The sequence below is a fragment of the Penicillium chermesinum genome, assembly GCF_028974085.1.
Source record: "Penicillium chermesinum strain IBT 19713 chromosome Unknown utg000001l:1.0-1975020.0:1.0-1976611.0, whole genome shotgun sequence".
Taxonomy (NCBI): domain Eukaryota; kingdom Fungi; phylum Ascomycota; class Eurotiomycetes; order Eurotiales; family Aspergillaceae; genus Penicillium; species Penicillium chermesinum.
Window position 1 is genome coordinate 1636666 of NW_026695311.1, and position 26304 is coordinate 1662969.

Below are 26304 nucleotides of genomic sequence, written 5' to 3' on the forward strand. Positions count from 1 at the left end.
CCCCGACGGGGTTCGAAATGATTTCTAGGGTTTTCCGCTGAGGTCGTTATGATTTTCCTTTCTCTTTCCTACGATTGTATCTCTTTCTTTTTCTGTTTTGCTGGTTTGCCTGTACAAAATAGTGCACTCTTAATGCCGCATTAAATTACTCCTTAACTTGGACTAATGTAGTCTATTGTGTCACGCTGAATACATGAAAACCGTAACCATCGTACTTTTGTACAGCAAACCTCTTCCTAGTAGGACTAGCGGTGCTTTAGTTGCGCAAGTCTCATTCTGTAGTGTTACACAATCGCAGATATGGCTTCTATCTTGAAGCAGAAGAGACAAGGAATACTTGAAGACCCGGAAACGCAATATTACTACATGACCCCCACTCGAGACAAAATCACCCAGCCGACGGGCCGTACTTGTAGCATGGATGCCATTCAAGTCTTCTATATTTCTATCGTCATTGTTCGTAATTGGGGAATGCGCCTGCGATAATGCTTTTCAATTGCAGAGAAAAAAAGACCGCTGGAATTTCCCTTATAGTATACCCTTTTTCATGCACTTACTGTTCACTACGAACAACATCATCAATGGCTTGTGCAACGTAAACAACGTTCTTCTCGCTCACTGGCCATAAAATTAGCGTACTTCTTCCTAACCCCGTATTCAATCTGCATAGATAAATACTTACAGCCACTGATGGATGCTCGACCGGACTGGAGTAGGTAGATGTGGTACTTTTCCTTCAGAGCGTGGACTTGCTTGGGAGTAAGTCCGGTGTAGGAAAACATACCATTCTAGATTCATATGAGCGAGCTTCGAAAGATCCATACCTGAAATTCAACTTACCTGCTCAACGATATGCTTCCAAGTGCCCGGGGTCTGCAGGCGAACGAGTTCGTCATATAGCGCCTGGCGCATAGACTTGATACGCGAACTCATTACCTCCAGATCCCGGTGCCAATCGGCGACCAATTCCTCGTCATTCAGAATCTTCTTAACGATGGTCGTACCAATGCGCGGGCCCATGGAGAACTCGCCACGGATGAGATGGCACAGGTTGTTGACAATGACATCCCGAATAGCGGTCGAGCTGCGGTTGGTCACGTAGTGGAAAGCACCGACACGCTGGCCGTACAGGCCGAAGTTCTTTGAGAAGGATTGAGCCACACACATCTCCATGTCAGGCTTGTGGGTGAAGAAGTAGCGCACTGCCCACGCATCCTCCTCGAGAGACCCTGACGCGAATCCCTGGTACGCAGAGTCGAAGAATGGGAACAGCTTCTTGCGCTCGCAGAGATCGGCAATCGCAATCCATTGCTCCTTGGTGGGGTCGAGACCCGTTGGGTTGTGTGCGCACGCATGCAGCAGCACCGCATCGCCCTCCTGCGCCTCGGACTCAAGTGTGGCCATCATGCCGTCAAAGTCCAGCAAACGGGTCTCGGCATGGTAGTATGGGTACGTCTTGCGCGGGACGCCGGCCAAATCCCAGATAGTCTGGTGGTTGGCCCAGGATGGGTCGGAGAGCCACACGGTGCGAGGCTTCATGTGGTGGGCCAGAAACAGGGCGCCCAGGTGGTTGGCGCCGGTCCCGGCTACGGTTTGCACGGTGGCAACGCGGGCTTTCTCCTCTGACTGCTTGTCTCCGGCTTCGAAGCCAAACATCAGGTTCCGGGCGACCAGATTGAAGGGAATGTCGCCCTCAATGGTTGTGTATTCGTGACGCATCAGGTCGTTCTCCGCCACTAACTGTTTCTCAGCCTTCTCCACAACAGGTAGGGGCCATGGCTTCCCGTCGTCAGTTCGGTAAACGCCTACGCCCAGGCTGACTTTCTGAGGGTGTGTATCGGCGAAGTAAGCACCGTTCAGGGCGAAGATCTCGTCCGGAGGGACCGGTGCCACGTTCAGGCGAGTGGAAACTTTGGACATGGTGAATTCTGGGTGGGGAGGGAGTCAATTGAGATCGCGCGAGAGACTCGGAATGTGATCTCTGTACGGGGATTTTTCTAGAGTCGGAGGATATTCGAGTAAATATATAGCAATTCGGAACCCGATGATCAAAAAAAAGCTCGCTGAGTCAACCCGATATCGCTGTGTGAGTTTCTGGGGTTATTCTGCCCCGCGGGAACTGCCGCTTACGACCGGATCGTCATTCTCAGCCTTTCAGCCTTTCGCAGTTCGTGACGATCTTATCTGGGGGACCTTATGATATCACTACTTATCTAGCTCTTGGTATTTCCAGAAAACTACTATTCAGCATACAAAAGGAGTAATCTGGCTGCCATTGTCGTCTAAATACACAGCGCCGAATTGACATGCATCTAATTGGTGGAATTCAGCCAAGGATCATCTAGTAATTCTTTCGCCGTCTTTCTCTCCTCAGGAACCCACTGCAACATTGACCGAATGAATTGAAGGAACTGCTGTTTGTTTTGTCCGCTGAGATTTTCTTCCGATTCCTCCAAAGACATGGACGGTACGGAGACACCACCGGCACCCAGCCATTTACCTAATGGGAAAAGTTAGCTTTATTCGCATCTTAGCAACGTAGAACCGACCATTCTCATCAAAAACGTTCAGTGTTTCTTCGCTTCGTTGAAGAAAATGGAGGGGTGGAGCCCCGAGGTACGCAACCATTTCAGCAACATGATGAGAAGGAGAGTATTCCTTGTCTTCATCAAGCGCATCAAACAAATGCTTGTTTTCAAAAATATCCCAAATCTGACCTTCTTAGCTTAGACTAATCATCGTAATCATCGTTACCAGGGGATTGACTTACCATGACGCCGACATTCCATATATCCGCGCTAGAACTCCACGGCATATCAAAATGCACCTCGGGGGCTTTGTAGATCTCAGGCTGAATATTCCCTTTGTGAGAAACGCCGATCCTAGCTGCTCCAAGATCGCACAAGACAGGCTGACCCCATGGGCTATTGCTCGGCCATGGAAGCTTCCGGGAGCTGTATATCGTGCGATTACAATCGACAACTTTTCGAGGGCTCGGATTTCCTTTCTCATCCTTCTCGAATTCTGCAAGAATTGCTTCATCCTCAATGCTAAGCATGATATTCGAAGCCTTGATATCTATTATCTTGTAAATCGATGCTAAGTTATCTTCAGGTATTGAAGTCTTACCCGTATGGACAACATTTGCCTCACTGTGAAGGAAATCGAGAGCGTGCAGAAGACAGACCAAGGTCTGTTTGAGTAAAGGTTCACTCAACTTGCAAGACCTAGCCATCCACCGCAACGTATTGATCGACATATGCGTTGGCGGATGGACTAAACATCGGTAGTCTCCTTGTGGACTGGAAACATCAAATGCATCATAAAGCCCACGGATGTAGGCACTTCCTATATGTGATGAACGTAATCTGCGGAGGTGCTCGTAGACGTCCAACTCTCTAGATGAGGCTAATTTTGAATCAGCACTTGTCCTAGTGAGCACTTTGACAGCCACGTAATTATTGGCTCTGTATGTAGATTCGCCTCAGTCGGATAATAGCGTGTGCGAAACAATTTGTACTTCTCGTCGCGGCAAAGCCAAACCGTAGAATATGCCCCATAGCCAAGTTTTCCTAAGACCTTGTATCCAGAGCCAAGGACTTCACCCATATGAACAGGGTAGAACTGTTCAGGTTTGTAATAAGGAAGCGTCTCTTCTTCCATGGCGCGGACGGTGCTCATATGACGAGGTTGAGTGCCGACAGATCGCCTATGCGGGTTCCCACCTGCATTGTGGTAACTGCCCGGCAGGACCAGAATGGATGGTTTCACGGCAATGTGTGGCGGATGATCCAGTGCTTGATGATGCGCGCTTGGGGGCGGGCGACGGTCGGCTCATTTCTCGCCTCGGCCTCCACGATCGCTTGGGTCATGGTCCGCGGGATGTGATCGAACGACCGCGTGACTTGCGCGGCGACGATGTTGTCCTCTCGCATGGAGCATCGCGCTGACACGGCATAATCGACCTTCGCCGCAATGGTGGAGACGAAGAGCTGACGGGCTACCGGGTGGAAAAATCCCTGCAGCTGTTGCAGCGCCAGGAAAGCCATCATCCCCTTGTTCGCCGCCTTTCAGGACGTGCGACTTGAACCGAAGATGTTGGTTGAGAACAATCCCCGAGAACCTTGACTTCCGTCGCCGGCGCAACCATCGCTCCGTCCACGTTCAAGGGGAGCACGGACCGTTGACGCCGTCTCTGGTTCCTTGTAAAGTGTATGTATCAGAAGTCTTTTCAGTTTCTAGAGATGCCTCTGATTGCGCCGCCCATGCTAGCGCCCGCGAGATGACTTCCCGCTGCAGCGGGGCAGTGTATCCCACAAGTCACCCATTCCGCCCTTAGGCATAATAAGGCAATCTTTGAATTTGGTATCTGACAGTTGCGATGTTGGCGCTGCATTCTAGTGTATGTTCTAGCCCCCCCTAAGTATCTAGGGTCTCATATCGTGTTAGTGAAGATAGTCAGACTTCAAGGGTTCATGTAAAGCTAGTGTTTCTAGGGCTTTCCCGCCCGTAAATATATCAGCGCATATGGGGCCGTACTATTTGACCATGGTAACCCATAGACCAATCTTTGATGGATATTACGCTAGCCAGTGAATGGCCAGGTGAAGACTGACGCGTTTGTCTCATCCTTGACTAGGAAGCCTAATGGTGGACGCTGCATCGCCCCACGGGCTGTTGGCTAGCCCCCTCTCCGTGCAACTAACCAATCGGTCCGAGATCGATGATCGCTACACTGCGAGTCTCGGATACATCTAGGCGCCCGAAACCCTTCCCCTCCCGGATGAAACTCAGCCCTATACAGCTGCCCCTCAAATCTACCAAACGTACTGAGGCCATGGCCCAAGGCATGTCTCCAGCGGGTGATCCGGCATTACACGAGTTCCGGGTCCCCCAGATCATCCATCCTCTACACAACAGCATTCCTCGGGAGCTGGAGTCTCGATTTGACCCCGTGTACGTGGAATATTACAACAACTACAACGCCGGGCGCCTCCACACCCATGAAGTCCCCATTGAAGAATTTCGAAAAAACCCTGCTCGATATACCATCTCGTATGGCAGAGCCGCGGGGCCCGACATATACCGCATCACAGAGCAGAAATGTCCTGTCCAGGGCGGCGAGATTACGATTCGCATCTTCGAGCCGGCGCCCAAAGAGGATGGTAACGGCCAGATCATGAAGAGGGCTGCCTACGTCAATTTCCATGGCGGCGGGTGGGTATTCGGTGGATTGAGTACCGATCATGACTTCTGCAAGACACTGGTCCACGGTCTCGAGGGGCACCTCGTGGCATTCGATGTGGACTACCGACTCGCACCTGAGAACAAATATCCAGTCCCTCTAGATGACTGCTGGACTGCCTTTAATTGGGTAAGGGCTGCCTGGATCCACCCTCGAGAGTGACTTACTGTTACAACATACTGACCGTGGATTAAGATCCGAGATCACAAAGCGACAGAGCTTAACCTCGACCCTAGCCGTTTCGCAGTGGGCGGCGCATCGGCAGGAGGTCATCTTGCTGCAGTTACCGCTCATCTCTGTCGCGATGCCGGAATCCCTTTGCGACTACAAGTCCTGACGGTTCCCGTGTGCGACATACATAGCTCCTTCACCCCAGAAGGGGTATTTGATCCTAAGCTTACTCCATACGAATCTTACAGAGAGATGGAATATGCCCCGGCACTCCCTGCAGCACGGATGGCATATTTCCACCGCCATTTCCTCGGTGTTCCTCGCCCAGCACCTTCCAATGATGTGGGTCTCTCTATACACATGGCCCCGGGGCAAATTTGAAGCTGACCATTGCCAGGATTGGAAGATATCGCCCATGCGCGCCCCCAACTTCCATGGGCTCGCGCCGGCTCTGGTCTCCACTGCCGAGCTGGACCCTCTGCGTGATGAAGGGGAGGCATATGCAGCTAAAATGGAGGCAGCGGGCGTGCGTGTGATGATGAAGCGATACCCAGGAGTACCGCACCTTATAGCATCATTGGACGGCATCCTAGAAGGTGGACGGCAGTATAATATTGCTGTCATTGCGGCGCTTCAAGAAGAGATGGTCGAGATGGAGGATCTGTAGTGGACCAAGACTGAGTGGCGATTCCTAATTTAGCCAGTACTTTGCTCTTCGTCAAAGAGACAATCGACATCCTGCTGCTGTTGATCATTCTCCTTTGAGAAGAAGAATTTTGAGCTCCAAGATGCCTATCTCGTTTAAGGCTAGCCTTTTGAATACCGCATTCGATCCCGCTGGACTTTTAGTAACCGTAGGGAAAGGAGCGAGAGTAGGGTATTCTAGAACGCTCTCCGCAGAACATGGCCGCATAAAGGGATGGATGAACGGATGAATGTAGAGGAGTCAAGAGATGACGGTACGGCTCAAAAATACGCGTATTTTACCATATTATCTGCCCGGGAAATCGGTGCGTGTCTGTCACGCCGATACCGGGAAGATTCGGCAGTGCGGCTGTCGTCGACGATGTTTTTATCTTCTCCTGTTATTTCTTTTTGGTTCAAATAGGGAGATTCGTCCTTGTCTTTCGTGACCCTTGAAGACCCTTTGAGTAAGACCAACCGGGGCACTCTTCTTACTTAATACATCAGCGATATCACCGGTTCCACCATGAACGCCACTACCTCTCGAGCCGCGGTGCGCTCAATGGCCACCTTAGCACATGCGACCAGAGCTGCCAACCCCGCAGCCCGCAACCTTCTGTCAGGTGCTGCTCGTTCCACGGCCTTTGCTAGCCGGTCTCTGAGCTCCAATAGCCGCCTTTCCTTCCCCCGCCTTCAAGTCCTGAACAGCAAGCGAGCATTCAGCACAACCATCAAGATGGTAGGGAAGCGTTTGCGCATGAGCTCTGGACTGGACTGACAATCCTCTCTAGTCTTCTGAAACCCGTACCGAGAGCGATGCCTTCGGTGAGATCCAGGTATGTGATGAATTGGACTATATCCCCATCACCTTGATCTTCGTGCGGAGTTGCTGATTCAATGTTTGGATATAGGTCCCTGCGGACAAGTACTGGGGCGCGCAGACCCAACGGTAAGACGACCAACTACGATTCCACGAGCAACACCATGAACGACAGGATTAATGGAGTTATGAACAGTTCGCTGGGAAATTTCAACATCAATCAGCCCCAGGACCGTATGCCCGCTCCCGTGGTCAAGGCTTTCGGTATCCTGAAGGGTGCCGCCGCTACTGTGAATATGAAATACGGCCTTGGTACGTCACTTCTGTTACGATTGCGGATTGAATCAAGTCGGGTGCTGACCGTCCTAAAGACCCCAAGATTGGTGAGGCGATCAAGCAAGCCGCTGCTGAGGTTGCTGAGGGTAAGCTGCTGGACCACTTCCCTCTGGTTGTCTGGCAGACCGGCTCCGGTACCCAGTCCAACATGAACTCCAATGAGGTTATCTCCAACCGTGCCATCGAAATCCTGGGTGGTGTGATGGGCAGCAAGAAGCCCGTCCACCCCAACGACCACGTGAACATGTCCGCCTCCTCTAATGACTCTTTCCCCACCGTCATGCACATTGCCGCCGTTCTGGAGCTCGAGAACACTCTCCTGCCTTCCCTCAAGAAGCTGCGCGACGCTCTGCAGCAGAAAGTCGAGAAGTTCGAGCACCTGATCAAGATTGGTCGTACCCACTTGCAGGATGCCACTCCCCTCACTCTTGGCCAGGAGTTCTCTGGCTACGTTGCCCAGCTGGACCGCAACGTCGAGCGCATCGAGGCTACCCTGCCCCACTTGCGTCAGCTGGCCCAGGGTGGTACCGCGGTTGGTACCGGTCTGAACACCTTCAAGGGCTTCGATGAGGCCGTTGCTGCTGAGATCTCTAAGATCACTGGCACCAAATTCGTCACTGCCCCTAACAAGTTCGAGGTCTTGGCTGCCCACGACTCCATCGTTGAGGCCTCCGGTTCTCTGAACACCCTAGCCGCCTCCCTGTTCAAGATTGCCCAGGATGTCCGTTACCTCGGCTCCGGCCCTCGTTGCGGTCTGGGCGAGCTTATCCTGCCTGAGAACGAGCCTGGCTCGTCTATCATGCCCGGCAAGGTGAACCCCACCCAGTGCGAGTCCCTGACCATGATTTGCTCCCAGGTGATGGGTAACCACGTTGCTGCCACCATTGGTGGTATGAACGGCCAATTCGAGCTGAACGTCTTCAAGCCCCTCTTGATCCGCAACCTGCTGCACAGCTCGCGCATTCTCTCTGACGGCATGGACAGCTTCCGTACCCACCTTGTTGACGGTCTGGAGGCTAACGAGCCCCGTATCAACTCCCTTCTTCACGAGAGGTATGCTTCTACCCCTTGCCCTCCTCCCACAATCTCATATCCCTTGCACATTCAGTACTAACATTATTAACTAGTCTGATGCTCGTGACCTGCCTGAACCCCGTCATTGGCTACGACATGGCCTCCAAGGTTGCCAAGAACGCCCACAAGAAGGGTATCACTCTGAAGGAGAGTGCTATGGAGCTCAAGGCTCTGAGCGAGGAGGACTTTGACAAGCACGTCCGCCCCGAGCTAATGATCGCCCCCAAGGAGCACAAATAGATGAACAGTCACCGCTGTTCAACCCACCCCTACCACCATAGACTAGTAACGGTAGAGCTTGTATACTGAAAACTGAGCACCAATGTATTTTTTTTTCTGCCTTATCATCCTTGCCGAAGTGTAGCCGTAGCGGGACTTGTGTCAAAAATAGCTTTGATCGGAATGTAAAGCTTCGCTGGGAGGCCCCAGTTAAAATAAAATCCAATTATAATGACGTCTCGAGCACAGCGGAGAAGGAAACATTGAGCATCCATCTGATATCGAAAATATGCGGTGGCGGTGCTCCGGTGCTGCGGTGCCGCGGTGCCGGGTACCTGAATTTTGCAGTATTCGTCGCCATTAATAGAATCAGTCCCAGGGGCGCAGTGTCTCACTTGGGATGGGCCTTGGTTCTGACTATTTTACTTCTCTACGAGATTGTCTTTCCCCCCTTTCAATTACCTCAAGCTCTTTCTTCCAAAATATTCTTAATCTCCCAAAGCACTTGCTTTAGACCTCGGGCTGTGCAGCGATCGTCGATCTCCCTTGCGCTAAGAGAAAAAACTTCCCCCCGCGGCCGCTCAATTCGCCCCTCCCCTGACTGTCAAGTCCGATTTGATTTCCTTCTCCGATCTCCAATCCTCACTTGCCCCGACCACATTCTACTATAAACCAGTTGCCCCCTGCCCAGACGTACCACAATCACAATGGCCTCATTCGTGCCCCCATCTGTCGACAACCCGACCAAGCCAATCGTCAACTCTACGGTGACCTTGGTTAGCGACGAGACCGACGGTCCTCTCTTCCCTGCCTCTCTTATCTCCCCCGAAGTCATTTCCGTTCTCCCCAACAGACTATACCATCCGTCCGCTGCGCCGCTCCGACTATAGCCGAGGCTACCTCGATGTCCTGCGTGTGTTGACTACTGTCGGTGACATCGCCGAGGAAGAGTGGAACCAGCGCTACGACTGGATCAAGTCTCGCAATGATGAGTACTACATGCTTGTCGTTTGCGATGGTCAGGACCGTGTTGTCGGAACCGGAAGTCTGATTGTGGAGCGCAAGTTCATTCACTCGCTCGGCTTGGTGGGCCACATCGAGGATATCGCTGTTGAGGCCGGCCAGCAGGGAAAGAAGCTGGGGTTGCGCATTATCCAGGCTTTAGATCATGTTGCAGCCCAGGTCGGCTGCTATAAGGTATGCGCCATCTGCCTGGATGTTTCCGGGTCATCTCTTCTGACCTATCCTTGTTTGGGCTGTTTGTTTGTTGATGCTGACTTTGTACCCTTTAATAGAGTATCCTCGATTGCTCCGAAGCGAACGAGGGCTTCTATGTTAAGTGTGGCTTCAAGCGCGCTGGCCTAGAGATGGCCCACTACTACTAAGCACGTTGAGGCTTTCATTTTCGGGCTTTCTTGGGACTGGCGTTGGGGGATTTCATAAGATCAAGTCACCGATCAAGTCGGATAAGGCTTGCTTCTTTGCATAGCACACTAATATATGCATCACGGAGAAGGGAAAACGTGCAAGAGAGGACACATGCCCCTCCGCTTCTCTGACCATGGTACTCGGCATCCCAACGTGGCCGTCCCGGGTGTTGTATGTCGCATCTAGAGGGTCGGTCTCCTCGCGGTCAAGTCCTTTGTACTTAAGGCAGTGAGAGTGGTGGCTCCGCATTTTTGGCCTCGCATTTTTGTTCGGTTTTTGCTTCTTTTTTTTTTTTCTGTAATATCAGTCCTCTGCTTTGTGGCCAAGCAGGAATTGGCATGCACTGAGATTTGATATTTTGCGGGCTTGGACATACTAGATGTAGAATAGACGTGCTGCAATCCACTTACTATTGAGGTTTTACGAGTTAACGAACATGTTGGATATAAATTCTAACAGGTACTACTAGGAAACCTGCATATGTTGGTGGCCAGATGGATACTAGTAGCATCCTACTTATAGTATCATACTAGGCATTGCTTACTGGTAGGTGCTAGTGGGTAGTGTATATTGGGTTGCCTTCACTGATATCAAGTTGCATATGTGACTGAGGACCTAGTGAGTACCCTTGTTCCCATGCCGCAATAGAGAAAAGGCCTGCAGCAGCGCTAAGCTAGTAAGTGTAGTACTACGTGTGAAACAGCCTGGAGGATAGTTGAATTTTCAATTGATTCCTTTGTTCCCATTTTCTGCATTGCATTTATTGCATAAAAGTATTTCGAAAACAAGGTAAATTTTGGCCCGAGGCAGTCCTCAGACCGTACGGTAGCCGTAAAGGTCCATCATATCGCAACCGTCAACACAAAAGAACACCTCCAAACCAGCTAACTCTTTTTTTTTAAACGTTAAATTTAGCGGGACTTGGCGGCAACCTTGGGAGCGGAACCCTTAGCACCCTGCTTGCTGGCAATGCGCTGGGCACCACCCTTGGCGGCGTTGGCGGCGTTCTTGGCCTTCTCGGCCTTCTTCTGGCTCTCGGAGGCGGTCTTCTTCTCCTTGGCGTCCTTGATGGCCTGCTTGCGGGCGGCCTCACGGGCCTCGGGGCGCTGGGAGCGGCGCTCCTTGATCTGCTCAAGGGAAGCACCGACGATAGCACGCTGGCTCTTCACGACACGGCGAGAGCGCTTCTTGGCAACCTCCTATTTATTCACAGACCTGGTCAGCAAATTATCTTTCTCATTCTGGATAGTCCTTTTGTGACATCATGAATCCTCCTCTTGTGCCGTGGTGGGGTATTGGTGAGTCGATGTTTTAAATCGTCGTGCGTTTCGTCGAAGCGGCCTTTGCCCCCACTGATCACTTCCAACAAGAAAAAAATAACCAAAAGGGATGGATAACCGACCTCAGAGATACCCTTGCGGTGCTGGCGACGGTACAGAACAGTCCAAGCTATCCGGCGAGGGTTCTTGCGCTGGAGGAAGAGCGACTCGGACTTTCCGTTCTGGAAGCGGAAGATCTTGCTGTCGCCACGGACGTACAGCTTACCCTATAAATCAGACGTCATGTTAGTAACCGAACAGATTCTTGTGCGAAGTCCAGCATGTCCGTGAACGAGATTTCGGAGCGACCGTGTTTATGCGAGGATCGTTTTTGAAATAGTTCGCAGTGTGTTGGTGTTGGGGGTGAAAGTCGCCTGGTTCAAGTCGCCACAATTGCTCCTCGTCTCTCGCAGACAGGGACCTGGATGGATTCAAAGAACGTACCTTGCCGGGGTAGATCTTCTGGCCGCTGAAAGAGTCGTCGTAGGTACGCATCTTGACGGTGGACGATGCGCTGACGGTCGGTTGGCGTTGAGGTGTTGGTCGGAAATCGAGGTTCGCGGTAGCGCTATTACGGGGCCCAATTGTGGTGCGCCTCGCTAAAGTGCGACACGTGACCTGCACTGCCCTTTGGGGCCAGTCACCTGACGTACCTTATCGATACCGGTTTTTCTTATCGTCTTATCTTCACCATAGGCCCACTTGATGATGTATTCAGTGGTCGAACGCCGGGAACTGAATCTATACCTGCCAAAAGCCGAGATTATTCTATTTCCAGTAGCATATCATCTAGCATATAGATGCTACAAATCAGATGTACTACCTGATACCGCAAATATTTTCAAGGTAGAAGTTTATTGCTGAAGATTTGCTCGATGGTGTTTTAGAACAAGCTACCAAACGTCACAGACAGTATGGATCAACTTTCAAACCAAATGAGGAACCTTGGTGGGTAAGATCTGGGATTTTCCGGTCATGGAGGTAGGTTTTCCTAAGACTACTTCTGTTCTTAAGCATATAAGTACTTGGTAAATGTGCTACATAGATGCACCTTTGGAATAGAGCACTCAAAGTACCACTCCAGCGATACGGAGCAACTAGGTTCTATGCAACGCCCTGATAGCGATAATTTGGAAATAGAATAGATGATGCACTTAGCTCACGACAGTGAGATGAAAAACCAGAAGAACTTCGCGGTCCTAATGGTAGCAGCGCGCGGCACCCGAGAAAAGCCCTGCCTCCTCTCAGTCTTCTTTTTTTTTTTGCTTCGTGGTCACATAAAATGGAGTCTGCTTCAATTCATAGCATGTGTTTGGGTCCATTCCTTGGCGGTCTGAATAGCAGCGGGCTCATCATCCTTCCACCTCTGAGCAACATCGTTGGCCAATGGATCATCTGGGTTGGGTGCGCCCAGGAGGGCCTGAATGGAGAGGAGGATGGTTCGAATCTGGAGGGCGGGAGACCAGTTGTCTATGAGTGGAATAGTTAGCTAAGCCCACAGATATTCCCTCGTGTGTCGAATCTTACTCTTCAGGACATCCAGACAGATACGGCCAAGACGGTCGATGTTAGGGTGGTAAATTTTGGTCAGGAAGCGAATCTTCGGTGGAGTCATGGGGTAGTCATCGGGCAGGAATAGTTCAAGTCGGAATTTTCCACCTGGGGAAGTTACATGAATTAGCCCATCAGAAAAAGACAGCGGCAAAGTATGGAATACCTTCATATGGCGACTGCGCTGGACCATCGATCGAGACATCAAAGTATCGCAGGTTATCTTCATGCGGCACGGCGTTGATACCGGGAACCCTAATTTTTCATAAAGATGCTCAGAGTTGGCCAATGGTCACAATAAATAAGAGACGTTTGGTCATCACTCACGGATCGGCCACAAGGCGCTCGGTTTCCTTGACAATACGCTTGGGCAAGGCCATTTTCAAGGTCTACACCAAAGTGGAGGAAACACTCTATTGAAGGACAGGTGCTTTGACCGAGAGATGCTTCCGTCAATGACCTGGCGCGTCGCGACAACGGTGATTGGTAACGAGGGGCATCTATTAGTTATAGCGGGGTTTCCGCACCGGCCGATTATGACCACGTGATACTGAATCAAGCGCCGCCACACCGGCTGTCCGTGATGTATGAGCGAAGGGGCAAGCACCGCCACAGATACCAAACTAGCCACAGACCCCCGTCTTTGCTCTTATCGGAGCTCCTTGTCACACGCGAGTGGTTCGTTACGGCAACTTGCATGCGTTCCTCAATATGGAAATCCCGGCTCTCCCCAAGCTTCGACATTGCGTATAGCATTTCTGAACCCCTCTACACCACGGCCGTGGCCTGGAAAGGCCTGCCGACCTGCCCACGGACACGATGTCGAGTTCCATGGAGCCCCGGCCGCTCCAGTCCGCATTCGAGAGCCCAACGTTCGCCGAGGACAGCTCAATACATGTCGACCAGCCGGTCGGGTCCATGTCTATCTCGCCATGCGGGCGAGACGTGGTCCTAGGCTCCAAGGAGGGACTTCATGTCATTGACCTGGATTCGCCCTACTCTCCTCCCCGCTATCTCCCTCACCATACACCATGGGAGGTCGCCGATGTTCAGTGGTCGCCGTTCGCCTCCCGTGACTACTGGGTTATCAGCACGTCGAATCAGAAGGCGCTGGTATGGAATTTGGCCATGAAGACATGGCAAAACTCCATCGAGCATGTTCTTCATGCCCACTCGCGTGCGATTACCGATATCAACTTTTCCGCATTTCATCCCGACCTTCTCGCTACCTGTGCCGTGGATAGTTTCATACACTGCTGGGACTTGCGAACTCCGTCCCGCCCGGCCATATCCTTCTCGGACTGGTTTACTGGCGCCACGCAAGTCAAATGGAATCGTCAAGATCCCCATGTGATTGCAAGCTCCCATGATCGGTTCCTGCGCATCTGGGATGATCGCATGGGTGCTTACCCGATCCGATCAATCGAAGCGCATGGCACTAAGATTTATGGCGTAGACTGGAATCGTGTTCGGCCTAATGCGTTGACGACATGCTCACTTGACAAGACCATCAAATTCTGGGATTACAAGTCAGAAACTGATACCCCGGAGAAAATGATCCGTACTCCATTTCCTGTCTGGCGTGCTAGAAACACTCCATTTGGATGGGGTGTTCTTGCTATGCCGCAGAGAGGTAACAGTGATCTTCATCTCTACAGCCGCCGTGCTGGCGATGGAGCCAGCCCTAACGAAGACTTACCTTTGGTTCATAGTTTCCCTGGTCACAAAGGTCAAGTAAAAGAGTTTCTTTGGAGGTCTCGTGGAGGCGTAGCAGACGGCGTCGATCACAGAGAGTTCCAGCTTGTTACATGGGGAACTGATCGCGAACTTCGCTTGCACCGCATGAACCCAGAGATTCTTGAGCGTGTTGGCTATGAAAAAGGCAAGACATACATTTCCAATCGGAATATCAGCCGGCTAGGTGCAGTGTATCGGAGCTTCCGAGATGTCAATTCTGATCTGGAGGTCGAGGATCCTGAGTCAGTGTCTTCGATCAGACAGAATGCAACCACGCAGTACGCAGGTGGCCCTGGTATGAACGCTATTGTCGTTCCCCATGTCCGCTCTTGGACACGTGGAGCCCGCTTGGACTCTAGAGTTGGTATGCAGCCACGGTCCAATCTAAGAGCTGATACGAACCCTATTGCTTGGATGCGTGGCGTGAAAATTTCAGGCTGGGATATCGAAACTCTCGGTGATGAAATTAGCCACGTCGGCGACAAATTCAGTAAGGTATCATTCGAGTCAGTCGATGTTCGACAGAGGAAAATATCGATTTCCTTGCATGGGCCTTGGGGTGTAGACGGTGATTCTCTGTTCCTGAAAGTGGACATCAAATTCCCCACCAGTTACCCCAAGAGCGCGATCCCTACCTTTGCATTCCAGAAAACGGCAGCTGTCACTGATGAGCTGTCTCGAAGAATTACAGCTGACCTGCGGACGATTGCTGAGATCTGCATGTCTCAAAAACGAGGGTGCTTAGAAGGAGCTGTACGCTATCTTCTCGGCGAAAGTAGTCTGGAAGAGAGCATTGCCCTTGTTCTAGGCGAGACTGGCGAAAATGTCAAGTCGCCAGTGAATGACGAACTGGAAGGAGAATCCAGCGATGAAGATGAAGTTGGGATGACCCAGAGCCAGGAACTGGGCCTGAGCTCGGAGCTGTTACGGCCCGTTAATGCCAATGTTATGGTTCCCGTGGCCAAAGTGTGCGGCGCCTTGTGGGCGAACGATGGTCGCCTGGTCTGCTTTTTCCCTCCCAAGAGAGACAAGTCCACGGCTCTCTTTGACAATCTTGGATTCAAGGAGATGAACCGACTGTCGCGATCAGACAAGGTTTTTGAAGGGTTCGGGCGCCTGCAGACAAGCTCCCGGGACCGCGTTTGCCTGGTACGATCACAAGCACAGATGATGGCGCATCCGATTACTCCGATGATTCGTACTCCGAGACTTCTAGCTCATCAGGATCGTCAGATATCCTGTCCGGGCTACCTGCGCGTTTCCAGCCACCTCAAACTTGGCGTAGTGCCGGGAGCATTGGGATCTATCGGCCGCGATCTACTAATAATTCCCAACGGTCTGCGGGCGGGGCAGTGGTGTTGAAGCCACCAGATGCAGTACTGAATTTCGTCTCGATTCATGATTTTAGTGATATGCTACCGGTCAAGCGGGAGCTTGCGAGCAAATATCGCATCTGTGGCAAGGGGCCAGACGTATGTGCGCACAATGCTGCGGTTGCTCTTGATGCTGGTTACTATGAATTGGCTCAGATCTGGGGTCTGATCAAGCTGGTCTTGCATGTAAGGAGTACTCCTGTGTCTGCCATCGAGGCGAAAAAGGGCTTGAGGCGGGCTGTGCTCGGAGGGAATGGACTCGACCTGAAACGAGCTCTGCCAAACGAAGAACTCCCCGGGGGCCTGGCCAGCGCCGTCATTCGATGGGCCGACCATCCTCTGGGTAGTCATTGGCTTGTTCCAGCCTTATTCGATCATTTCGAGCGTATTGGAGATGTTCAGATGGTGGCTTTGCTTTCCTGTGTTCTATTCGATGCGAAACAGGAGATCCGCCCCGACAATTCGCAGGAAATGTACCCCACAGAGCCTGCTTTCTCTTTAGATTTCTCGTCAGTTGCGTCGACTGTGCAGAACACCTCTTTAGCCACTACGCCTGCTTCATATATACCGAGGGAGCCTACCCCCGGCGCTCACACTTCAACGCGTTCATCTTCAGAGATATGGCGTCCTGACTACACCCCCTTACTCTACGGGCACTACCCCTCCTAATGCCTCTCGCCCGCGAGGCATCGTGGCCGATCGGAAGATGCCGAGCCAGGATGTATCCGGAGCAGCGTCGCCGGACCAGCCGAATCAACGAGGCGGCTCTGGATTTGGGTCGGTACTTGCTTCCTCGTTATCAAAATCATTCACATTCGGCCCGTCATCGGCCTCGCCGCCCATATCCAGCCTCCTCAGGAAGAAACCAAGTCCTGGAGATAGTCCCAACACTGCCAATCTTCAGCCGGTAAGTTACCGCAGTCCTCTGTCTTATAGCTTTGATCTAACCCTATTCATATTATAGATGCAGTCGGATACTGAGAGTGAACGACTTGTTAAGCCGCGTGGTAAATCCGCACGCTTCAAAGTCACTTTCAAGAATCAAAATGCCTTTGATGGCGGCGATCCAGGCTCCAACTCGCTTCTCGATCGAAGCAAAGAAGGACTTTATCGCGCATATCGTGCTGCATACGCGGACATATTACTCATGTGGGATCTCCCCGTCCAACAAAGCGAGGTTCTTAAAATTGGACGCTTCTCCAAGGACGAGGCCACTCTCAGAGACAAGTACTACGGCGGTCAAAGCTCCAACATAACATCTCTTCCTGATCCCACGCCGATGAGCGACAGTGGCTCCGACATAGAGGGACTAGATTTCCAGCGCCATTGCGCCAACTGCGGACACGCTCTGAAGCGCTCAATCTTCGCTGCCGCACCCGCTGTCCCTGAAACCCCCTCAAAGCGTCACCGTCGAAAGCAGTCCGTCCAGCGATGTCCGAACTGCAAACCTCGGCAACCACTCCCAACCCGGCTTCCATGTGTTATATGCGGCGAGGTTGTGGACGGAATGCTAGTGCCCTGTCTGAGCTGCGGTCATGTAAGCTGTTTCGACTGCCACAGCTACTGGTTCCTCCGGGCATCGCACCGACCCCATGGCTCTCCTGATCTTCCAATCCCGGTAGCACCCCCAACATGCCCCAGTGGCTGCGGCTGCAACTGCTCTGAGCATGTAGCAGCAGATGTAGCCATGCCTGTGGGGGGAGCCAACGTCGCCCCCGCGACCAACAGTGCACAGTCCCCAATTTCATTCCCGAAGTGTCTCCCATGACAAAAAACACCGCCGTCGTCAATCTGAACCCACGGCCTTGAATCCGAGTGAAAGTACCACGACCAGGACCAGCGGCGTTGGCCAGAAGGAGGAGGATCTAGACTTATGGCAGACTTCGTCGCCTTTCGCGTCCCTTGCACGCGGCATGGGCGGTGGCCTTAGCCAGGGACTACGTAGCAAGGATGATCGGAAGAAGAACCGGTCCATTGCTATGCCTGCCGCCGGGCGCAAATAACGCACACATACGGGGTTTTTTTTAGGCGAAACAAGGAGCGTTATGGCTTCATTTTGATCTGTTATGATATCCATGTGTCGTATTTTCCAACGGGCGTTCGGGTTCTGAACTTGAAGGATCAAGATACCATTTGCATAATAGTTTACCTGAACATCATTATATCCTCTTCGTACCATACTTCTACAAGGCACATCGAATGTCGATTCAGTTCCTCGAGAAGGGCACATTCGCCTCATCTACGAAACCCAGCAGTGGGATATTCACAAGCCTGCACGGGTTGTACTGCGTAGGACCGCTGCCCCGCTCCTTGCAGCCCCGCACATCGCAGATCCAAGGCGGACACAGTCCTCGGGGACAGACCCCTTGCGTGTCCAGTCCTGCCAATCATGGGAAACGCCAACAACCTAAGCCTCCCACTAACGGCTGTTCTATGCCCCTTTCGAGCCTTATCAATCTATACCATGGCATACCTGTTCTACTCAGATGTTTACTACTAAGCGAGTCACGAAGTGTAAGTGTCATAGCTTCATTAGGATGTATTTCTCTCTATGCTGGATAAGAGCTACAAGGAACAATCCCGGAGCGGGGAATCTACTAACGTGCCACTTTTTCCCAAGCTTTTAAAGCTTTGAAAGTTTCTTTTCGATCACCCGTCCAAGGTCGCCAGATAGAGATGCCGCGCTAGTCTAATTATTCTATGTGGTATCGCAAGCCTACAGCTGCTTGTAGACGTGATCGGCGCTGGTGACCTCGAGAACGTTCTTCTCACGCTCCTTAGCGGCGTAGGTGACCTTGCCGTGGTCGATGACGAGGGCGTAACGGTAAGTACGGCCCTCAGCGTCAGCCCAGCCGATGCTCTTGGAGAACTTGGCATCGGGGTCGGAGAGGAAGAGCTGCGTGTGGTTAGTGGTTTGTATGGACTAGGAGAGTCATAAAGGGGGGAGGGCTGCATACAATGTCATCACCGGTCACACCGTTGGCCTTGCCCCAGGCGCTCATAACAAAGGCATCGTTGTAAGCGAGGACGGCAACCTGGTCGACACCCTTGGCGCGCAGCTCGGGGAGCTTCTGAATGTACTCGGGGACGTGGTTGGCGGAGCAAACGGGGGTGAAGGCACCTGCAGGACAGTAGCGGTCAGCACGAGCACCTTTGGAGCAAGAACTGCAGAGGGGTAAAGACTGGCGGTGGACTTACCGGGGAGGGCGAAGAGGATGACCTTCTTGTCGGCCCACTCCTTAGAGGCGAAGTAGTTGACGGGGATACCGCAGGAGGTGATCTCGCTGCTCTCCTCGGACCAGGGGATGTAGCTGAGGGAATTGGGTCAATTTCGGCTCTTGGACTCGGGATTGAGGGGGTAGAGTGACGGGATCAAGGGACTGAGGTGCGGGAATGAGAGAGTCAATGAGTACTTACGAGAAGACAACGTTGTCGGGGAAGCTGTCGCCGGCCTTGAGAGACATGATGGACGAGTTTGTGGGGGATTAAGGTATTAAGGGAAGAAAAGATGGGAAGGAGGGAAGGAGGGAAGGGAGGCGGGATAGCAAAGATAAGTATTTAAGATTAAGTGGGCATACGACCAAAACGCCCAACGGGGCCCACCGACCAGGGACACAAATCCATCAAACCACGGCGCAGAGGGCTTACACATATCGGCCCATCGGCCCATCGGGATGCTCTTCCTATGACGAATGGCGCGCTTGAATGGGACTGAGGTGATCCCAAGTAGAAAGATACCGAAGCACATGGATTAGCAAGAAAGACCGAACTGGAACTGCCCCTCGGCGGGGGAGCTCGCCCCTGATTGGCTGGGACCTGCTGGGCCCCACTGGGACCCGCTGGGATGTTGATGCCTGGGGGTACCTTGGATGCCTGAGACTCCCCTCGGGTCCCCGTTACCTCAGCTCAGTGCCTGACGATAAGGGCCACCAAGGCATGTTCAGGCCTGTTCAGGCCTAGCATGACCCTGGCCTCAAAATCGTCTAATTTGATTCTGGCAGTTGCCTTCGACTCACTTGGCCGGGGCTCAGTTCCCGGAATCGCTTACCATGGGTCTTTCCCTTTGGTAGGCCTGGGGTAGACTGAACCTGAATGCTGAGAATATTCTAGAATACTTCCTTATTGCGTTTATCTATGAATTCCAGTCGACAAGACCAGTCTCACGTCAGTGTATACACATACTGCACCCAGACATCAAATTGAACACCATTCCTCATTGTAACTCGTTGGGACAGCTAATGTGGACCATCCGCGATCCCTGTACAGAGTAGGAAGTAGCCAACTCCACAAGTCTTAAAATTGCCCCGCATCGAGTATCCCATCGGTCAAATTGCCGAATTCATGGTACATAGTGGGCTTCCTTGAGGCTGGTCGTCCTGAAGCTATTCTTATTGTAAGCATGGTTCACAGCATTCTAACATGCCAAGGTCAAAAATCGGACCCAATTGGCATTGGCACAGAATAAATGACCGAAGCTGTTAGCTGCATCTTGTGGTTCCTAGTTAGCCGGGGCTTTTCCAGATCTGGCATGCACTTGTGAGATATGGCCTGCGGGCTTATGGGACCTCGGGGATTTATTCGACGTGTCAATTTTACCCGGGGCTCTTGAAGCAGTTTATTTCATAGTTTCCTGGAACCATTGAACCTCAGTTAGGCAAGTGTTGGATACAAGGGAGCTTGTGGAGGATAGTCGAATCATCCAGAGATACTCTTTCTTGGATAATAGTAGGTTGAAAACTATCATCAAGGATACTATGCGCTAGTATCAACTCATACTCCTTGGTCCTGATATACTATCGTCAGCTTGACCTGAAGCGGATCATTCTTCGGGTAGGACAGCGCAGCTATGCTTGTAAGGTTGCTGGCCACGCTATATTAATAACGACGCTGGCAGGACCTGGCGGCTCTCGGGAGCTGTTCTCAATGTCATTGCGGTTTAATCAGTGGGAATCCCTACTGTGGCTGCAGAGCGGTGCCAGTAGTGTGGGTCTGGTTTCAATTCGTCTCGGCTGACCAAGTTGTTTGCTTACAATATCACCAGCGAGGACCAGAGCGACAATACGTGTATGGCAGTATGTTGATACCTAGTCCATGGCGTATAGCTTTGGAGCCGTACTGTCAGTACTAATAGAAATAGCATGCTCATTCCAGCCCAAGTAACTGAAATGAAATTTAACTTTGTAATATACGAGCGTCAAATTCGTAAATGTTAGCTGTACATATGCAGACCAAAAGATATTACAGAGTCTAGTGATTGCTAGGGTACTTGAATCCGGTCTGGGGGAAAAATTCTTCCTTGATGAGACGAGGGCTGGTGAACCGGCGAAGAGAGTCAGGGCTTCCAGCCTTGTCGTTGGTGCCACTGGCACGGGCACCACCAAATGACTGTTGGCCAATAAGAGCCGCAGTGGTCTTGCAGTCTAGAGAGGGAATAGTTAGTGTCTTTTGACTTGACGATAAATTGTCAAGACTTACTGATATAGAAGTTTCCAGCCGAGTAGCGAAGAGTGTCTTCGGCCTCGCGGATGGCGCGTCGGTCGGTAGCAAAGACTGCTCCGGTCAAAGCGAAGCCACCGCCCCCCTGGTCAACCTTCTTCAAAGTGCTGGGCCATTCTCCGTCAGGGTAGACGTGGACGGCAAGGACGGGACCGAAGATCTCTTCGTGGAACAGAGCGTGGTCGTGGGAGTCCACTTGGTAGACAGTAGGATGGACGAAGAACCCAACCGAATCATCGTAGGTACCACCCGCAATAAGCTTGACGGATGGGTCAGCGTTGCTGCGGTCGATAATACCCTTGATCTTGTTGAAGGAGTGGCGATGGATGACGGGACCCATGAAGGCTTCAAGGTCCTTGTCGGGGCTTCCGATGGTGATCTCTTGTATGCCTTGCTTCAGGCTGGTGAGAAATTCCTCGGCGCGGGACTCGGGAACGTACACGCGAGAGGTGGCAGAGCACTTTTGTCCCTGGTACTCGAAAGAGCCGCGGATAGTGTGGTTCACAGCGCTGGGGATATCGGCAGTGGGGTGAAGGAGGTGGAAGTTCTTGCCGCTGGTCTCAGCAACCACACGAGGGAACTCGCGGTAGGTCTTGTTAGCGACACCCTCGCCAATCTTGCCATACAGAGAGCGGAAGACATCGGATGAGCCAATAAAGTTCAATCCAGCGAATTCCCGATGGGACAGGGCCACATCGGTGATGGTCTCGGGGTCACCCGTGACGAACTGAATCACGTTAGGAGGGAGGCCAGCCTCAAGCAAGATACTGTAAACGAGCTGGCTGGCGTAGACGTTGGAGGGAGAGGGCTTCCAGAGCACCACATTACCCAGCAGAGCTGGACCTGAGATCAGGTTCCCACCAATAGCCGTGAAGTTGAATGGCGAAATGGCGTAGATGAATCCCTCCAGAGGACGATAGTCCAAGCGACTCCACATGCCATCACTGCCACGATCTGGTTGTTTGTTCAGAATTTCACCGGCGAAGTTGCAGTTGAGACGGAAGAAGTCAGCCAATTCGGCGGCCGCATCAATCTCTGCTTGCCAGATATTCTTGCCCTGGCCCAGCATGGTGGCAGCAATTAAGTCATATCGATATTTTCCAGTAGCCAGCTCGGCGGCCTTGAGGAAGATAGCGGCACGGTCCACGAAGGGCGTCTCCTCCCAGCCTTTCTTCACTTCGAGTGCAGATTCAATGGCAACTTGTGTTTGTTCCTGGGTCGCAAGCGGATAGTTTGTGAAGACTGTTCCATGTTCGGCGGGCAAAGGCTGGTCCCAGGACTCAATGCTCCTCTGTGCTTGTCCGTTGTAGTACAGGTTGCTCTGCACGGGGAGCCGCGATCGGAGCTTCTTCAGGGCGACCTCAAGTTTGTTACGCTCTTCGGAACCTCGAGTGAAAGCAGGCTAACTGATTGTTATTATTCAGTTGTCGCAAGACCCATAATTTACGAGCCTCAAGCTACTTACGTTGGGCTCATTGCGGGGGTCGGGGAGACGGAAAGGCGCCGTGGCTTTCGCACGAGTCTGAATCGATGGCCTCGCCGTGTTGAAGCGCAATCGAGAAGCGAAAGCGTGCGATGAACGCAGGTTCAGAAGGGAGGTGGAAGCCATGTCCGCGAATATGACGGGAACAGCTTTAGGTACTCAGGACTTTAAATGAACGGTCGTGTGTATCTTGACCCTTTTTTGCCCTGGTAACATCGGGCCCTTATCCGACTGCCTTGGCCAGGAAGTGGCCAGATACCCCGCCATGTTAGTATTGGAGATCTGAGCAACAATAGCCAGGTGGGGAACAAGACAGTGCTGTACCAGCTCTAGGTGAGATTTGAGACGCAGAGTCGGGCGATGCACCCGATGCCAGTTCCCCACATCGCGATACCGGAATCCGGGGCGAGCTCGGTTGGGATACAGAATGCGTTACCTAGTAGAGACAGGTTTTTTCCAAGTGAAAGAAACAAAAAAAGGTGGAAGCTATGGACGACGCTTGACTTTTATTTGTATTCGTGATGAGCCTTAAGGCTAATATGCAAAAATGAACATACATGCGACAAGATGCGATCCCAGTGGTAGACAGACTGGTACACTCGCAACTATAAAAAAAGTAGCTCCGTCATATTTATTAGTAGCTCCGTTCGTTTATCGCCTTGTATCATTCACATGCGACTGAGTCTCCATCAAACGAGCAAGCGTCACTGCTTCTCGAAGAGCTCGTCCAACGTGGCCTCGAACTGCCCCTTCTTCCAAAACCATCAAGCCGCCAATGGTACACCCCTCTGGCGAAGTCCCCTGGTCTCTAAGAATAGAAGGATGCACACCACTCTGAAGCATGGTGGCTGTACCTTGCATGGACTGGAATATCATAGTGCCTGCCAGATCTCGGGGAACGCCGACTGCCACGGCCGCGTCGATTAATGCATCGCAGATGACGGCGAAGAATGCAGGGGTCGAGCCCCCGACTGCCGTAGTCGCGTTCATGAGCCTCGGCTCAATTTGAACAGCGCGGCCGATCCTTTCGAAAATCGCTGTCGTGATTTGAAGGTACCTCTCTGGAACCGCGGGCGCAGAGACCTCGATCGCCGTGAGGGACTGCGAAACTTGCGCTGCGATGTCGGGAAGAGTTCGCACCACCCATGCTCGGCCAGAAGTGTTTCTTTCTGTTGTCGCGCTGCCGTAGATGGTCTCCTCGAGCTTCTGTCGGGTCCAACCCGCCGCAATGCTGATCAGGAGCTTGTTCGTCAGCGCCTCTCGCAGTCCGTCCTGCTTCAGCACTTTCTCGATATCGGCGGGATCAACACCCAAGATGATCACGTCTGATTCTTGAACGGCTTTCACATTGTTGCTTCGAGAAATCTGCAATCGTTGTTTCTCGGCACTAAATCGCGACAATAGCTTTTCCTCCGACTGCGGGCTGCGAACTGTTGCGATATACCGCGTGAACAAAGGCTGCTCGGCTTCTTTGAGCAAGCTCCCTAGAATGGCCCCGCCCAAGTTACCTATCATGAATTAGTCCAAAAGCTGTGCCATTGCGACAGACACGCACCACAGCCGAGCAAGCACAGTGTTGAGCTCTGGTTCGCCATAATTACCGAATTGATATAAGAGAAACAGCATCCGCCGACCTAAGGGAGTTCGAACTAATCCAGCCCCAAAAATCGCGTCAGGAAAATAGCTAAATCCGGCTCGAGGACCCCTCTATCGGCAAAGCATCCGTAGTGAAGCGGGGAAGCCCAAGTCTGTAGATTGCAGTGGAACTCCACTGTCGGAAGGCCTCCCGCTGATAAAAGCATACAGGCCATGTTTACCTGGAATGGGGTATATATGCCCCGAATGGCGGCAAAATTCGAAGATTTCATATGCTAGTTAAATCTCAACATGGGCATCTCCAAGTCTGATCCGATCATCATCGTAGGGGGCGGTGCCTTTGGCCTCTCATCGGCTCTCCACCTCACACAGAAGGGCTATACCAATGTCTCGGTGTTTGAGAAGGACGATAACATTCCCCCTCGGTTCTCTGCTGCCAATGACTTGAACAAGATTGTGCGGGCAGAATACGAAGATGAATTCTATACAGAGCTCACGATCGTACGGTTCGCTCATATCGCTTCACGATCTCTAACTGAGTTCACGATGCTGATAGTCGCCACTCTAGAAGGCAATTGATGCTTGGAAGACCCCGTTATTCGCTCCTCATTTCCATCAGGTCGGCTTCTTACATTGTGTATCCGGTGGTGCACCAGAGAAAGCCGTCGCTACGTTGAGCCGATTCCGCGCCTCCGCCGAAAAAGCACCCAAAGATGAAGGACCAGATCGTTCCCCTCGACAACCAGGCAGATATCCGCACAGCGGCTTGGCAGTTGCAGGGCGCTTTACCTGGATGGAGCGGCTACCTGAATCGCTTCGATGGCTACGCCCACTCCGGCAACGCCCTGGCGGGCGTGTACCGTGCTGTTCAAGCGGCGGGCGTTCGATTCTTCCTGGGCGAGCAAGGCACCGTCGACGAGATCACGCACGTGAGCACCGTCAACTGCCGCAAGGCTGCTGGCGTCCGGACCAAGAACGGCCGCTTCCACCCCTCCGCGCTGGTTGTTGTAGCGGTTGGTGCGGCGGCCGCTCGCCTCGTCCCTGAGATTGGCAAGGAGGTCGTCGCGAAGTCGTGGTCTGTTGCTCATGTTCACCTGACCAATGACGAGACCTCTGCCTTGCGCGGCATCCCCGTCACTTACGCTCGTGATCTGGGCTTCTTCTTTGAGCCCGACCCCAAGACAAACCTGCTCAAGCTTTGCCCTATGGGCGGTGGTTATATCAACACTGATCCGAAGACCGGTGTCTCACATGCGCCCCTGACTTTGAGCGAGAGCGCGTTCTTGCCAGAAGAGGATGAGAAGCGGCTTCGTCGATTGCTGGCCCAAACTCTCCCTTCTCTGGCCGATCGGCCCTTTGTAAAAAGCTCGTTGTGCTGGTTCGCGGATACGGATGATTCTGACTTCATCGTTGATTACGTTCCGAATACGTCGGAATCTATCGTTCTCCTTTCTGGAGACTCAGGTCATGCCTTCAAGATGTTCCCGATCCTGGGCTCCTTCATCACTAATCTCTTGGAGGCTCCAGATAACGTCCAGCGCATTACGAGGTGGCGCTGGAAACAGCCTAAGGCTAATGCGAAGGATGACTGGGGTGGCGATGTGAGCTGGCGGATTGGACAATCTAAGGAGCTGTCAGCTATCCTCCCGTCGAAGGCTGCAAAGCTATAATTGAGTGCATAGACAGAATTCCTTCCAGCGCAAATTAAGGATTATTATTTCGATCTGATGTCGTATTGGAACAGCCAAGTATTGCAAGGCCAGTGTATGTAG

General features: G+C 52.2%; 13 protein-coding genes across 13 annotated transcripts; 5 read left to right on the forward strand and 8 right to left on the reverse strand.

The window, feature by feature from the left end:
* Positions 1-559: 559 nt before the first annotated feature.
* On the reverse strand, positions 560-1920 carry N7468_000635 (putative aspartate transaminase; the record flags this gene model as incomplete). The annotated part of the gene is made up of 3 exons (XM_058469932.1): positions 560-618; positions 683-788; positions 841-1920. Coding segments are annotated over 3 exons (1245 nt in total), but the record flags the coding sequence as incomplete, so codon positions are not given.
* A 392-nt stretch (positions 1921-2312) lies between these two features.
* On the reverse strand, positions 2313-3681 carry N7468_000636 (putative protein kinase; the record flags this gene model as incomplete). Its single annotated transcript, XM_058469933.1, has 5 exons — positions 2313-2500; positions 2550-2712; positions 2771-3078; positions 3130-3193; positions 3544-3681. The coding sequence occupies 5 exons, from the start codon at positions 3679-3681 to the stop codon at positions 2313-2315; spliced, it is 861 nt and encodes a 286-aa protein (XP_058335964.1).
* Positions 3682-3767: 86 nt separating this feature from the next.
* N7468_000637 (uncharacterized protein) lies at positions 3768-4052 on the reverse strand (the record flags this gene model as incomplete). Its single annotated transcript, XM_058469934.1, has 1 exon — positions 3768-4052. One exon carries the CDS (start codon positions 4050-4052, stop codon positions 3768-3770), a length of 285 nt encoding a protein of 94 aa, XP_058335965.1.
* Positions 4053-4837: 785 nt separating this feature from the next.
* Positions 4838-6083, forward strand: N7468_000638 (alpha/beta hydrolase; the record flags this gene model as incomplete). Its single annotated transcript, XM_058469935.1, has 3 exons — positions 4838-5374; positions 5441-5758; positions 5814-6083. 3 exons carry the CDS (start codon positions 4838-4840, stop codon positions 6081-6083), a joined length of 1125 nt encoding a protein of 374 aa, XP_058335966.1.
* A 543-nt stretch (positions 6084-6626) lies between these two features.
* Positions 6627-8570, forward strand: N7468_000639 (class II fumarate hydratase; the record flags this gene model as incomplete). The annotated part of the gene is made up of 6 exons (XM_058469936.1): positions 6627-6839; positions 6892-6936; positions 7012-7049; positions 7117-7232; positions 7292-8309; positions 8384-8570. 6 exons carry the CDS (start codon positions 6627-6629, stop codon positions 8568-8570), a joined length of 1617 nt encoding a protein of 538 aa, XP_058335967.1.
* A 686-nt stretch (positions 8571-9256) lies between these two features.
* On the forward strand, positions 9257-9934 carry gup1 (glucosamine 6-phosphate N-acetyltransferase; the record flags this gene model as incomplete). Its single annotated transcript, XM_058469937.1, has 3 exons — positions 9257-9325; positions 9381-9746; positions 9845-9934. The coding sequence occupies 3 exons, from the start codon at positions 9257-9259 to the stop codon at positions 9932-9934; spliced, it is 525 nt and encodes a 174-aa protein (XP_058335968.1).
* Positions 9935-10888: 954 nt separating this feature from the next.
* Positions 10889-11923, reverse strand: N7468_000641 (60S ribosomal eL24 domain-containing protein; the record flags this gene model as incomplete). The annotated part of the gene is made up of 3 exons (XM_058469938.1): positions 10889-11176; positions 11380-11523; positions 11741-11923. Coding segments are annotated over 3 exons (615 nt in total), but the record flags the coding sequence as incomplete, so codon positions are not given.
* A 667-nt stretch (positions 11924-12590) lies between these two features.
* N7468_000642 (E2 ubiquitin-conjugating protein UBC13) lies at positions 12591-13227 on the reverse strand (the record flags this gene model as incomplete). Its single annotated transcript, XM_058469939.1, has 4 exons — positions 12591-12766; positions 12824-12955; positions 13014-13102; positions 13175-13227. 4 exons carry the CDS (start codon positions 13225-13227, stop codon positions 12591-12593), a joined length of 450 nt encoding a protein of 149 aa, XP_058335970.1.
* A 439-nt stretch (positions 13228-13666) lies between these two features.
* On the forward strand, positions 13667-17960 carry N7468_000643 (Mtc5p; the record flags this gene model as incomplete). The annotated part of the gene is made up of 5 exons (XM_058469940.1): positions 13667-15690; positions 15747-16470; positions 16574-16864; positions 16922-17376; positions 17798-17960. The coding sequence occupies 5 exons, from the start codon at positions 13667-13669 to the stop codon at positions 17958-17960; spliced, it is 3657 nt and encodes a 1218-aa protein (XP_058335971.1).
* A 713-nt stretch (positions 17961-18673) lies between these two features.
* N7468_000644 (peroxiredoxin family protein) lies at positions 18674-19421 on the reverse strand (the record flags this gene model as incomplete). The annotated part of the gene is made up of 4 exons (XM_058469941.1): positions 18674-18853; positions 18915-19078; positions 19156-19268; positions 19375-19421. 4 exons carry the CDS (start codon positions 19419-19421, stop codon positions 18674-18676), a joined length of 504 nt encoding a protein of 167 aa, XP_058335972.1.
* A 1783-nt stretch (positions 19422-21204) lies between these two features.
* On the reverse strand, positions 21205-23062 carry N7468_000645 (Aldehyde/histidinol dehydrogenase; the record flags this gene model as incomplete). The annotated part of the gene is made up of 3 exons (XM_058469942.1): positions 21205-21377; positions 21433-22855; positions 22919-23062. 3 exons carry the CDS (start codon positions 23060-23062, stop codon positions 21205-21207), a joined length of 1740 nt encoding a protein of 579 aa, XP_058335973.1.
* A 525-nt stretch (positions 23063-23587) lies between these two features.
* N7468_000646 (pyrroline-5-carboxylate reductase family protein) lies at positions 23588-24531 on the reverse strand (the record flags this gene model as incomplete). The annotated part of the gene is made up of 2 exons (XM_058469943.1): positions 23588-24444; positions 24492-24531. 2 exons carry the CDS (start codon positions 24529-24531, stop codon positions 23588-23590), a joined length of 897 nt encoding a protein of 298 aa, XP_058335974.1.
* A 292-nt stretch (positions 24532-24823) lies between these two features.
* N7468_000647 (FAD-dependent oxidoreductase) lies at positions 24824-26202 on the forward strand (the record flags this gene model as incomplete). Its single annotated transcript, XM_058469944.1, has 3 exons — positions 24824-25033; positions 25101-25260; positions 25295-26202. 3 exons carry the CDS (start codon positions 24824-24826, stop codon positions 26200-26202), a joined length of 1278 nt encoding a protein of 425 aa, XP_058335975.1.
* Between the last annotated feature and the right edge of the window lie 102 nt (positions 26203-26304).